This window comes from Thamnophis elegans, chromosome 9 (assembly GCF_009769535.1).
Source record: "Thamnophis elegans isolate rThaEle1 chromosome 9, rThaEle1.pri, whole genome shotgun sequence".
NCBI lineage: Eukaryota > Metazoa > Chordata > Lepidosauria > Squamata > Colubridae > Thamnophis > Thamnophis elegans.
Genome location: NC_045549.1, coordinates 68,017,125 through 68,031,529, shown reverse-complemented (window position 1 = coordinate 68,031,529; position 14,405 = coordinate 68,017,125). Strand labels below are relative to the sequence as shown.

Here is a 14,405-nt window from a genome sequence, read left to right as displayed (position 1 = left end):
GCCATTCGAGCTGTAAGTGCCTCCACCTGTATTCTGGACCCGTGTCCCTCCTGGCTGGTTGCCAACAGCAGGGAGGTGACACATGGCTGGATCCAGGCGGTCGTGACCGCCTCCCTTCGGGAGGGGCACTTCCCCGCCGTACTTAAAACGGCGGTGGTGAGACCCCTCCTGAAGAAACCATCCTTGGATCCAGCCATTTTAAACAACTTTCGTCCTGTCTCCAACCTCCCCTTTATCGGGAAGGTTGTTGAGAAGGTGGTGGCCTTCCAGCTTCAACGGGCCTTGGAGGAAGCTAGTTATCTTGACCCCTTCCAGTCTGGCTTCAGACCTGGTTACAGCACAGAAACCGCTTTGGTCGCATTGACCGATGATCTCTGGAGGGCCAGAGATGGAGGCTATGCGTCCATCCTGGTCCTCCTTGACCTCTCAGCGGCTTTCGATACCATCGACCATGGTATCCTTCTGCGACGACTGCGGGAGGTGGGAGTGGGAGGCACTGTTTTACAGTGGTTCTCCTCCTACCTCTCGGACAGGTCGCAGTCGGTGTTGGTCGGGGGGCAGAGATCGTCCCTGAGGCCCCTAACATGTGGGGTGCTGCAGGGTTCGGTCTTATCCCCCCTACTATTTAACATATACATGAAACCGCTGGGCGAGATCATTCGGAGGCACGGGATAAAATACCACCAATATGCGGACGATACGCAACTGTATCTGTCCGCCCCGTGCCAACTCAATGAAGCGGTGGACGTGATGAACCAGGGTCTAGAGGCCATTAAGAACTGGATGAGCGCTAACAAACTGGTACTCAACCCGGACAAGACCGAGTGGCTGTTGTGCTTCCCTCCCAATAATTTGGCTAATGTACCAACACTTAGGCTGGGGGGTCAAATTTTATACCCCTCAGATAGGGTCCGCAACTTAGGAGTCCTCCTGGACCCACAGCTGACTTTTGACCACCAGCTGTCAGCTGTGACCAGGGGGGCATTTGCCCAGGTTCGCCTGGTCCGCCAGTTGCGGCCCTACCTAGACCGGGAGGCTCTCACAACAGTCACTCGAGCCCTTGTGATCTCTAGGCTGGAATACTGCAATGGGCTCTACATGGGGTTGCCCTTGAAGTGCATCCGGCGACTACAGTTAGTCCAGAATGCAGCCGCGCGAGTGATAGTGGGCGCACCGCGGTTCGCCCACGTTACACCCGTCCTCCGCGAGCTGCACTGGCTACCTGTTGGTCTCCGGGTGCGCTTCAGGGTACTGATGACCACCTTTAAAGCACTCCATGGTAGTGGATCTGGGTACTTGAGAGACCGCCTTCTGCCGATTACCTCCCTTCGACCAATTAGATCGCACAGACTGGGCCTCCTCCGAATCCCATCTGCCAGTCAATGCCGACTGGCGACCACACGGAGGAGAGCCTTTTCTGTTGCAGCTCCGACCCTGTGGAACGATCTCCCCATTGAGATCCGTACCCTCACCACCATCCAGACCTTCCGCGCAGCCCTCAAGATCTGGCTCTCCCAGCAGGCCTGGGGATAGGTTCCCAATTCACCCGCCCGAGTGTTTGATTGCTGAACGAAAGTTGTGTTTTATTATTTTTCTTTGTTCACATTTTGTTTTGTTTTTTGATACTGCACCCCCCTCCCTTGTGATTGTAAGCCGCCCTGAGTCCCCTCAGGGAAAAGGGCGGCCTATAAATTTTAATAAATACAAATACAAATACAATGCAAAGGTTTTGTATCCCCTAGTTCGCAGTATAATGTTGCCGGAGAAGAAGCTTCGCAAAATTAGGTTAACAACTCTTAGTGGTTTTTGGGCAACGCTGTTACAGTGAGCTCTTGGGCTTAGATCGTTTGAGATGAGTAGACGCAAAGTTTCATACAGATAAATCAAAGAATTGGAGCTGAATGTAGCTTTATCCTCATCTAAAGCTCAGTCAGCAAATTAGGAACTACACATATTCAGGAGGTCATACTCAAGGCTGGAGTGTTGTTTCCCATGGAAGTTCTCTGGCCCAGAATTGTGTATTTCTCTTTTCAAGGGTCCTTACTGAAAACCTCGTCCCACTTTCTTGATCTTTGTGTCACGTATGAAGGCGGAGGATGTTTTGTTTTCTCCAAATCAGGGGACTCGACCTGCAGATTTGCTTCTGTAACAGGGGGCTGATTCCCTGACAGCTGAAATGTGGTGGCCAGTCTTGCAAACTTGTGTGCAGCTCCTGTCTCATCTGCAGATACCGGAGAACATGCCGTCCCTGGAGTTGCAAGGTCAGAACGTACCGAGCTCTCCTCCAAATTGAGTCAGACAGGCCCATAATCAGAGAGGTTTCATTGTAATGTTGCTTGTGACTCATCAGGAATAAGCGTGGTCTCCAGACATTGCTGTGTACATGATCTCAGTAAAATGTATTATTTTTCCCAGCTACAGTATATTGCACTAGGTTGTACACAATTGTTGTGGCCCGCCAGTAGCCAGCAGTTTCGGACAGTAAGGACATTCGGGAGGAAGATGGGCCAGTCCTGGAGTCTTGGGAAGGCTCTGATGAGGACTTTGTGTCGGAGGCAGAGAGGGGGCCAGAGCCGTATGCCAGTTATCAGCTGCCTTCAGAGTCAGACATCAGTGAGGCAGAGGAACAGCTGGAGCCTGTTCCCAGTGTGTGATGCTCAGAGTTGTCAGATGAAGGGAACAGCTAAAGAACAGGGGTCGACTTGGGAGTAAGGCCACAGGTGGACGGTGAATGGCCCCTCCCAGAGGTAATAAAAGAGGAGCGAAAGGGGAGTGGAGTTTGCAGGAGACCACTAGTTGCCCCTTTTTTCTTAACTGTTCTTGCCTTCTGGTAGCTCTGCGCAGCCGCGCACTGGGAACAGGCTCACACTGTTCTTCTGCTTCACTGATGTCAGACTTCGGACGCTCTGGAGGCTTTTGGGGGCAGCACATCACTATCAGATGGCCTTTGCCCCTCTCGGCCTCCTACGCAGAGCCCTCGTCTGAGCCTACTTCAGGACTGGCCCATGTTCCTCCCCCACCTCCTCACTGTCCGACTCTGCTGCCAGCTCCACAGGCCACCAGTGGACCACAATAGTGGCCTTCTTGGCCAGAGTCCCCATATCAACGATGGCTGCAGCTGTCATGTTGTCATACTGTGCTAAACAAGATTTCCCCAGATCCATGGGATGGGAGGTTTCCATTACAGCCATAAATGCCCCAAGGAAATATAAACTAAACTATATTCAGGTCCTCACAACATCCTTGTTGTTGGATGAGAAAGATTTGTCTCCATTTACCTGAGGCCTGAGGAGATTCAGCTAAGGGACAGCGTCAACGAATAAGTCTTAAAGAGCAAAAAGATGGGATGAGTGATAACAGGATTAACATTTTGATTCCAAGGAAGCCGTTCCCGTTGCAGTTTTGTGAAAATAAATCTGTGTCATGTTTTCCAAGAAAAAACAAAACCAATCTCTTCACACCCACAAAAATATGTCTTTACTGTACTAATGGACTGGAGCAAGCTTTGAAAACTCTGGAATTTTGGCTCAAAGAGAGACTTTGCGTTTCCCGGAGAACTTTTGCTGGAAGACTTAGAACAACAACTGACTGAGAGGCAGCCCCGAGCTGTTTATTGTTGATATGGGCATGTGCCCCAGTGCTTTGATTCTATGGGAAAAACAACCTCACTAGTCCGCACAGGGTTTAAGCTGAAGAGTTTTGTAATCCTGAGAGCATAGATATCTGTTCTAATCCCCTCCTCCGTCCAGTAACGAAAGCTGAGACAAGCGTAAAATGGAATGTCCTTTAATAACAAGACCAGAATCTTGCCTGATTTCTAAGTCTGAGACTAAGAGTGGCTCAAGGTCACTCAGCTGGTGTCAGCCTCTGTTTTGCTGCTTGCTTTTCGGCTGCCATTGAAACAGGGAGGGGGGGCATGGTATTTGGGTGTGGGAAATATTCTGTACAGGAGGGACTGTAAGAAGCGAGTTGTTCTCACCATCTACTGCGCATGTAGCGGGGAGAGGAGTTTCCCGCCAAGGCCAACTGTCCGGCATACCAACCTGATGATGGTTTTTGAAGATGTCTCCCACATGACACCTGTGGAGTAATTGGATTGGACTATGGGCTGGGGTTACCAAGGGGAAGGGAATGGGTCATACATTGATATCTATGCTTGCACGCGCTTTTATCTCAGATCCAGCTTTGCTTAGCTTCTATTTACTTATAACCAGTAAAAGTACTCTTAATTCTGCAAAATAGCAATAGCAATAGCAATAGCAATAGCAGTTAGACTTGTATACCGCTTCATAGGGCTTTCAGCCCTCTCTAAGCGGTTTACAGAGTCAGCATATTGCCCCCACCACAATCCGGGTCCTCATTTTACCCACCTCGGAAGGATGGAAGGCTGAGTCAACCCTGAGCCGGTGAGATTTGAACAGCCGAACTGCAGAACTGCAGTCAGCTGAAGTAGCCTGCAGCGCTGCATTTAACCACTGCGCCACCTTGGCTCTTGGGGTTGAGTGGTTTCTTTCTTGGTTACTAAGTGAAGCAGTCCTGACAGCTGGCTTCGTCTTAAGGCAAGACTGCAGTTACGACTCATTTCTATTATTATTTTTTCAACAGTTTCTGTTTTAAACCAAATACTAATTGTCTTAACTTGCTTTTCTGTATGATAGCAACAAGAATGGCACTTATATACCTCTTTACAGTGCTTTACAGCCCTCTCTAGGCAGTTTACAGAGTCAGCCTATTGCCTCCAACAATCTGGGTCCTCGTTTTACTGACCCCGGAAGGATAGAAGGCTGAGTCAATCTTGAGCCTGGTGAGATTTGAACTGCCAAATTGCAGGCAGCCGGCAGGCAGCAGAAGTAGCCTGCAGTACTGCACTCTAAACACTGCGCCATCGTGGCTCATGATATGTCATATATAAGGGAGCTGTTCTTGCTTGAATTTAGTTAGACTTTATGGTAATGGTAGTTATTCTTTTTTCCATTGATCTATATTCACCCATTTTGGTCTTTCAGTTGTATTCCCTGCAATTTTGGGGGAGTGATTAATCCTTGCCACTATCAGCATATATCTTAATAAGTTGTGATGTTTTTCGTTTGTACACTCTAGAATCATGCCTAGTAAAAATCATTTTACTATCATTTTTAAAATCGTTTTTGTGCAGCAGCTGCCAAAAAAGCCAACACAGTTCTAGGCTGCATAAACAGAGGGATAGAATCAAGATCACGTGAAGTGTTAATACCACTTTATAATGCCTTGATAAGGCCACACTGGGAATACTGCATCCAGTTTTGGTCGCCACGATGTAAAGAAGATATGGAGACTCTAGAAAGAGTGCAGAGAAGAGCAACAAAGAGGATTAGGGGACTGGAGGCTAAAACATATGAAGAATGCAGGAACTGGGTATGTCTAGTTTAATGAAGGACCAGGGGAGACATGATAACATTGTTCCAATATCTCAGGGGTTGCCACAAAGAAGAGGGAGTCAAACTATTCTCCAAAGCACTTGAGGGTAGGACAAGAAGCAATGGGTGGAAACTAATCAAGGAGAGAAGTAGCTTAGAACTCAGGAGAAATTTCCTGACAGTTAGAACAATTAATCAGTGGAACAGAAGTTGCCTCCAGAAGTTGTGAATGCCCCAACACTGGAAGCCTTTAAGAAGATGTTGGATAGCCATTTGTCTGAAACGGTATAGGGTTTCCTGCCTAGGCAAGGGGTTGGACTAGAAGACCTCCAAGTCCCCTTCCAACTCTGCTATTGTATTGTATTTGTGGCTTCAGTTCAAATTTTACTTTCAGAATTTTCTGGATGTTTTGTTGTATTTCTTTCCAACATTTTGGAGTTTATTTTGCACGACCACCACAAATGGTAAAATGTTCCTTTTTTAAACGGCCCTTCCAACATTTATTGCTGTAAGAATCCTGTCCACCATTCAGTTCCCGGATGGCCAATAGATGCCTTCATAATCCTCCAAGCAAGGCACCCACAGAGGAGTAGAGCTCTTCGGAAATCAGTATTGTGAGTCACAGCATTGTGTGAGCACCGCGGTGTATTATGTGCATGAGCAGGTTTCAATTATAAAAATTCAGAAGATTGATTTCAAAATGAAATGCAGTGGACAGGAAAAAGCAGCCTTTGTCTCCTTGAATCAGACTGAACCATAGGAATCTGATGAGAAACACTTGCATGTTTCTTCAGTAGAGTAAATTTCTCACCTTCATTGTGAGATTAATCTAATTTGGTTTCCTGTTCATGGTTTCCTTCAGACAACATCAAAACAGGATTGTGCATACTGCCTCCAGACAAATCTTTGTAGTTTGCAGAAGTAAGTTATATATACATGGCTCATTACCAAAGCTTGCCACATTTTCTAGATGGTATACCATGGTAACGGCGTCACAGTACTCCACAAGGGAGCTCCAACCTAATACAGAGTTAGGAGAAATAAATACCTGAGTTATCGGCTAGTGGGATATAATTTTAAATTGGACTTGCTAACAGTTGGAGCTTGAGGTTATCTAATGCCCTCTCAAAGGAATGTTGGGAAGTACTTTTGGTTTTCAATCTAAGAGACGCTATTATCCTGTTCCTTATTTTTTTTGTTTTTCAGTACTTTGTGAAGAAGATGGAAGCTTCTTGTGCAGAAGTGGGGTTTGCATCCCAAGGATTCTGCAGTGCAATGGCTTTAATGATTGTGATGACTGGAGCGATGAATTGCATTGCAGTAAGTTGCCTAAGTTGCGTTAGACAAAATATTAAGGCGAAAAACAACATTACAGCTATTGGAGTGAACTTGTACTCATCCACTGTATCTGTATAATAGGTGGTCCTTGACCTACAATAGCAACTAACACTGGAATTTTGGTTGTAAGTCATGTGATGTTGAGGAGACTACAGGACTGGACCTAATTTTATGATGTTTTACAGCAGTCATTAAATGAATCCAATGGCCATAAGTCTGAGTTATGTGGTTGCCAAGTGAAACATGAAGTCGTAAGTTTGAATCTATTCTCAGAAGTGGGCAACCAAAGTAATGAGTAGGATCAAACAAAAATATTCTTTAATTTGGGAAGGAAGCAGTGGTGAAATTCAATTTTTTTACTATCGGTTCTGTGGGCGTGGGTTGGTGGGCTTGGCAGGGGAAGGATACTGCAAAATCCCCACTCCTGGGGGAAAGATATTGCATAATCCCCATTCCCACCCGACTCTGGGGCCAGCCAGAGGTGGTATTTGCCGGTTCTCTGAACTACTCAAAATTTCCGCTACCTCTAATGTTTCGTGACCATTGGCCACTATCGAAAACAAAATCCTAAACTAAGATAAGTCTTGGTTTAATTCCAGCTCTACATGGGGCTGCCCCTGAAGAGTGTTCGGAGACTACAGCTGGTCCAGAATGCAGCCACGCGAGCGATATCGGGTGTACCTAGATACACCCATGTTACATCTATCCTCCGCGAGCTGCACTGGCTTCCTATCAGTCTCCAAACGCGCTTCAAGGTGCTGGTTATCACCTTTAAAGCCCTACATGGCCTAGGACCCGGATATCTGCAAGACCACCTCCTGCCACATATCTCCCAATGGCCGATAAGATCTCACAGGCTGGGCCTTCTCCGGGTGCCGTCGGCTGGACAATGCCGGCTGACGACCCCTCGGGGGAGGGCCTTCTCTATAGCTGCTCCGGCCCTGTGGAACGACCTACCCGCAGAGATTTGGACCCTTCCCACTCTCTCGGCCTTCCGAAAAGCCACTAAAACCTGGCTGTTCCGGCAGGCCTGGGGCTGTTGACCCCATGAACGAGGTCCAGCCCCACCTAGGTTGAGTGTATGGTGTGTTGCTTTTAAATCTGTTTTCTCTTTCCCTATATTTTAACTTTTATTTTTACTCTTGCATTTTGTAAGCCGCCCGGAGTCCTACGGGATTGGGCGGCATATAAATTTATTAAATTACAATTACAATTACAGCAGGGTTCCAACAATATTAGGTTCTTAGATAGTCCTGACTGGATTATGCTGAGAAAATCTTCCAGACAGGCCTGTGCAACCTTCTTGATTATTATAGTCAGAAATACTATATTTGAAACCAGCCAGTTTCAATCTCCAACTCTTCTGAGTGAAGGGAAGGTATGTCTAATGGCCTCCTTAAAGCAGGAGTAGATCAGGGGTGGGCTTCAAAATTTTTAGCAAGGGGTTCTCTGCCCGGTTGCTGGGTGGGCATGGCTTAGTCGGCCTCCTGCACCACAGCGCGGGGGGGTTTTCCCCTCCCCGGGCTCTGGAGGCTGGAAATAGGCCCATTTCTGGCCTTTCCGAACTTCCAGTATTTTTGCCCTTCCCGAGCCTCCGCACATGCCCTGCACTTAACCTGCATCCCAAACGGACTGCATGGAGACTCCTGGGAGAGGAGGCATGGGCGGGGCCAGCCAGGAGTAGGATTTGGGTGTTCTCCGAACTGCACAGAATCTTAACTAGAGATTCTTCCGAACCCTTGCAAACCCCCAGCAACCCCTGGAGTAGATCATTGGCTTACTTGGCGCTATTGAAAGAATGAAACTAGCGTTAATTTTAAACGTTATCGAATAATTTGTAAAATATCAGGAATTAATCTTTCGCTTGGGGGAAGGGACTATCTTGGTTCAACCAAACTAAGCTTTTTAAAGAACATACTTCTGTTTTGCAGATTGCAGTGAAGAGCTTTTCCGCTGCGACACTGGGAGATGCCTCAATTATACCTTTGTTTGTGATGGTTATGATGATTGCGGAGATTTTAGTGACGAACAGAATTGTGGTAAAGGAAAAATACTTTTTTTTAAAGCTTGGGGGAAGTGGTTTAATCGCAAAAGATTAAAGTAGGAGTACTTGAATTCCCCCTATTTCCAATGAGTACTAACTTTTGATGAATGATGCAGACTGGGCATTGCTTGCTTTTAAAAGTGCCACTGTATTTCAGACGGTACTGTAGGGTTTTCATACAGCTTGTTTTTCAAGGAACAGATTGTCAAGCATGAAATATGCTCTTAAAGATAATAAGGACCACTTTCAAAAATAATAATTTTAGGGAGGAAATCAGCAACTTTGAAAATAAGATATTGTTGAGGTTGGAAAATGTATTTTCATATTCTGTTGAATCTGGAATCATCTTCTTCTTCTTCTTCTTCTTCTTCTTCTTCTTCTTCTTCTTCTTCTTTTAACGACCCCATAATCCCTTGTAGGGTTTGGGCAACTGAATGGTGCTGTTTACTAGCCGGGTGCCCTTCCTGTTGCCAACGCAGAACTATATTCAGCAGATTTATTCTCGTGGTGCCCAGAGAGAGAAATATCTGCTTCTACCTAGGATTCGAACTCACAGCCTCCGGATTGTGAGGGCGAGAGCTCCCCCTCCTGGCCACTGCACCACTCCTGTTGAATCTGGAATATAAACAGAAGATTAGCTAAAATGGCCCACTGAATTCCAGTCAATGTTCTTAATGATTACACTTACTGTACATCCGTGTGGATAACAGAAGAAAAGAATTTCTTAAGTCAGCATCCTGCTAGCCAGTTTTTCTGCAAAGTAACGAAGAAATATTGTCTGTGTTTGTCGATGTTATCTATTAAAGATTGTAATGTCGTGACTCAATATCAGTGTGGAGATGGGAGATGCATAGCCCTGGATTGGATCTGCGACGGTGATCCTGATTGCCTCGACAAATCAGACGAAACCAACTGTTGTAAGTTAGTAGATAGTTTGTGTTTTGATAAAAGAAGTGTAGCATCTTCATATATAGATTTCCTTGGGGATCTTATCTGAAGTCTCTCATCCGGCATAATCCAAAAATATCACTTCAGATACAAAGTTTACAGGTAAAATGCTACTTTGCTAAGTTATCTTAGTAGTATAGCATTAGTTATGTACTATGTGGATCTCTTCCAAATCCTGTGATTATTCTTTGCTGGTGTGTATGCCTTTGAGTCAGGGGTGACTCTTGGCAATTACCGTAATTTTTGGAGTATAAGACAAACCTTTTCCCCTCAAAAATAGACGCTGAAAATCTGGGTGCATCTTATACACTGAATACAGCATTTTTTGCCTCTCGCAATCCCGCCCCCTTCACCAAAATGGTCGTGCATGACTTTTAAGAGGCTTCCAGAGTGCTCCTAGGGGATGGGGAGGGCAAAAATGAGTGAAAAACAGGCAGTTGTTTGCTCATTTCCCCCCACCCCTCGGGAGCACTCTATAAGCTTCCTAAAGGCTAGCCATGCCCTTTTTTGAACAAAAAATGGGCTGTCCCCTCCACCACCACCCAGGAGCTCTCTACAAGTTTCCTAAAGGCTATTCATGCCCTTATTTTTGAAAAAAAGGGCCTGTTTTCACAAAAAAACAGGCCGTTTTTGGGAGGTTTGCGGAGTGCAAAAGCTTTTTTTATATATTTTGCCTCTTCAAAACCTTGGTGCATCTTATACTCCGAAAAATACGGCACCTCTGGACAAGTCCCTGCAGTTTTCGTTGCAAGATTTTTGGAAGTGGTTGGCCATTGCCTCTTTCCCAATGCTGACCCAAAGTCACCTGGCTGGCTTCGGGCTTAAGAGGAGGACATTATAATTTCATACAGTGTCTCAGCACTTTTTAAATCCATAGATCCCATGGGTGGGATCCTACCAGTTTTAACAATCAGCTCACTGAGCATGCGGGCATGTGCACAGTTTACAGAGAAATCACCTTCCACATTACTGCTGGGGAGGAAAACAGCTGGGCTTCAGAAAAGGGAATATAGGTAAGCGGCTAAGATGCTGAGCTTGTCGAACAAAGGTTTGGCAGTTCGAATCCCTAGCGCCACGTAATGGAGTGAGCTCCCGTTACTTGTCCCAGCTTCTGCCAACCTAGAAATTCAAAAGCATGTAAAAATGCAAGTAGAAAAATAGGAACCACCTTTGGTGGGAAGGTAACAGCACTCCATGCGCCTTTGGCATTTAGTCATGCCAGCCACATGACCACGGAGACGTCTTCGGACAGCGTTGGCTCTTCGGTTTAGAAACGGAGATGAGCACCGCCCCTCTAGAGCCGGAGACAACTAGCAAACATGTGCAGTCAGCAGAAGTAGCCCGCAATACTGCACTCTAACCACTGCGCCACCACAGCTGTCTAGTCTCTTCTTAAAACCCTTCAGTGATGGAGCACCCACAACTTCTGAAGGCAACTTCTGTTCCACTAGTTAATCATTCTCACTGTTAGGAAATTTCTCCTTAGTTCTAGGTTGCTTAAGATGGGTCTAGAATTCACCTGGGTCATGGCCTGGTGCTTCGGCACTATATCAAGGTGGCCCTTTGCTTATCTGCAGTAGTGGTGAATATCTATAGCTCAGGTATAGGATGAGAATAAAGGTTTGTTTGCCAAGTTTGGTTTGGTTTCCTGCCCACAAACTCGGAGAACAAACTTTTACCCTTTGCTTTTTTTGAAGAAATATCCTTCTGGGTTCAGTTCCAAGTGGGGGGAAAAGACACTGGATTCATTGAAGTTGCTTGGAAAGAAGGTTTATTGATGATGGACAGGACCACATGGTTTGAGGTCCTGGGCAAAAAAAGGGAAGAGATGCTGAGAGTTCCTGGGTTTTATGCCCTCTCTGGGCTTTTGAATTTGTAGCTTGTGTTCTGATTGGTTGTCAGACTCCCATGAGGCCATGCATGAGCAACTCTGTAGGTTGTCCTGAGTCCCAGGCTTGGTTGACTCTTGCTGGGTGATGATGTAATGAAAGGGCTTTGGGAAATTCGTATTATGGCTCTGCCTGAAGGAGGTAGATCTTTGTTATGTGGAATAGACTGGCCTGGGCCTTAATGGCCCATTGACAAAGGTGGGGAGGGGAGCTGAGTTTCTGCCTCCCTTTTAGGGGAAATATCCTGCCTTTTTTTAAATATTTCCTAAAATATTTCAATTTTCTAGCAGAGAGGTGGGTGCTGATTTCCTACATGTTATTTCTTCATTATTTTAACCGTGTAACAGAAATATCCTATCCGTATCCTATTTTGTATTGTAGGTTTTCTGACATGCCCGTATATGAATGAAGTAAGTCATTGTAATTTATGGGAAATGAAAAGTCTATAAAATGCATACACTATAAAGTGTACCCAAACATGAAGGCGACCTACTGGAAGTGTAAAAAAGTACAAGGGACTTTTTACCACATATGGTGGACCTGCCCGGAAACACAAAAATATTGGACAAAAATTTGGAAATGGGTGCAAGAAATTCCAGGAGAACAGATAAAATACAAACCCGAAATCTTTCTGCTGGGAATAATCAAAGGGAAATATACAAAGAAAATTAAGTACATATTAACACATCTGCTAACTACAGCTAGAATAGCATTTGCCCAATGCTGGAAACAAAATAATACTCCCCTCGGACGAATTAGTGATTAAAAAAACTTTGGATTGTGCAGAGATGGACAAATTAACACTGAAATTAAAAGATAAAGAAGAGTCGGAATATTGTGAAATTTGGAACAATTGGTACAAATGGCTGCAAAACAAGAATAAAATTAATTAAGCCAAAAAAAAATTTATATAAATATATATAGAATTGTGTATAAAGGTGTGTAAATATAGAAGTGAAATATTATATACATGTACAGGTATGATGACATAACAATGTTGATGTAATGACTGTAAGGTGTTGTAGAAGGGAAAAAAATAATAATAAAAAATCTGCTAATAGAAAAACCTATAAAGTGACCGTCTTCTTGTTTCCAGCATGCCACAGCCAAGGACTGGTGGAATGCAGAAACGGGCAGTGTGTGCCCAGTGCTTTCCAGTGTGATGGAGACAATGATTGCAAGGATGGAAGTGATGAAGAGAATTGCGGTGGAAGTAAGGGTCTACTACTTACCTTGTTCCCTACTCAAATTGCTGGAGAAAAGCTCTAAGATAGGAGCGTCAAACTCACGTCATCATGGTGGTGTCACATGACCTATTAGGCTTCCCCCCCACTTTGCTAAACCGGGCATGGCCAGCCCGTGACGCATTTGACCCACGGGCTGGGAATTTGACAACCCTGATTTAAGAGCTTCCATTGGAAAAATGATATTTACTTTGTTCTATGGGTTCTTTTGAGGATGGTGGCTGAGATTGTTCGTTTGATAAACACCCCAGTGTTCAATGTGCTTTGTAACTCAGAACACAATATATTGTGAGAACGTCATATAGCAGTGATGGCTAACCTTTTCTGGACCGACTGCCCAAAGCATGCACGCGCCCGAACTCCCAAAATGCAAGGCGCACAGCCCTCTGCATGTGCCCCACCCCTGTGCATGCACTCCATCCCCTGTGCAGGCACCCCCACATGCACTCACGCTCCCCCACATGTACCCCACCCCCTGTGCATGCGCCCCCCTTCCAATATGTGCCCTGCCCCTGCACAGCAGAGACCTGAAGACTAGCTGGCTGCTGGGAGACGTGAACGCATATGCCATAGAGCTGGACTGGGGCGACGGCTCGCGTGCCCACATAGGGCGCTGCGTGCCACCTCTGGCACATGTGCCACAGGTTCGCCATCACGGTTATATTGGTTTGGAGTCTCATAATACTTCTGCAGAGTCCCCATTTTTCTATATACCATTGTTTTGATTTATTCAATACAATACAATACAATAGCAGAGTTGGAAGGGACCTTGGAAGTCTTCTAGTCCAACCCCCTGCCTAGGCAGGAAACCCTATACCGTTTCAGACAAATGGCTATCCAACATCTTCTTAAAGACTTCCAGTGTTGTGGCATTCACAACTTTTGGAGGCAAGTTGTTCCACAGATTAATTGTTCTAACTGTCAAGAAATTTCTCCTCAGTTCTAAGTTGCTTCTCTCCTTGATTAGTTTCCACCCACTGCTTCTTGTTCTACCCTCAGGTGCCTTGGAGAATAGTTTGACTCCCTCTTCTTTGTGGCAACCCCTGAGATATTGGAACACTGCTATCATGTCCCCCCTAGTCCTTCTTTATCTGAAACTAGACATACCCAGGTCCTGCAACCGTTCTTCATATGCTTTAGCCTCCAGTCCCCTAATCCTTTTTGTTGCTCTTCTCTGCACTCTTCCTAGAGTCTCCACATCTTTTCTACATCGTGGTGACCAAACTGGATGCAGTATTCCAAGTGTGGCCTTACCAAGGCATTATAAAGTGGTATTAATACTTCACGTGATCTTGATTCTATCCCTCTGTTTATGTAGCCTAGAACTGTGTTGGCTTTTTTGGCAGCTGCTGCACACGGCTGGCTCCTATTTAAATGGTTGTCCACTAGGACTCCAAGATCCCTCTTACAGTTACTACTATTGAGCAAGGTACCACCTATACTGTACCTGTGCATTTCGTTTTTCTTGCCTAAATGTAGAACCTTACTCTTTTCACCATTGATTTTCATTTTGTTAGATAATGCCCAATGTTCAGGTTTGTCAAGA

At 45.4% G+C, this 14,405-nt stretch overlaps 1 protein-coding gene across 1 annotated transcript in view; it reads left to right on the top strand.

Annotated features, from left to right (window-relative positions):
• Positions 1 to 14,405, top strand: part of CORIN (corin, serine peptidase) — an 83,270-nt gene that overhangs the window by 40,897 nt on the left and 27,968 nt on the right. Inside the window, exons 6-9 of the mRNA XM_032223668.1 lie at positions 6,603 to 6,716; positions 8,666 to 8,773; positions 9,585 to 9,695; positions 12,712 to 12,828. Of these exons, the coding sequence (XP_032079559.1) occupies positions 6,603 to 6,716; positions 8,666 to 8,773; positions 9,585 to 9,695; positions 12,712 to 12,828 (450 nt within the window). The remainder of the gene's footprint in view (positions 1 to 6,602; positions 6,717 to 8,665; positions 8,774 to 9,584; positions 9,696 to 12,711; positions 12,829 to 14,405) is intronic.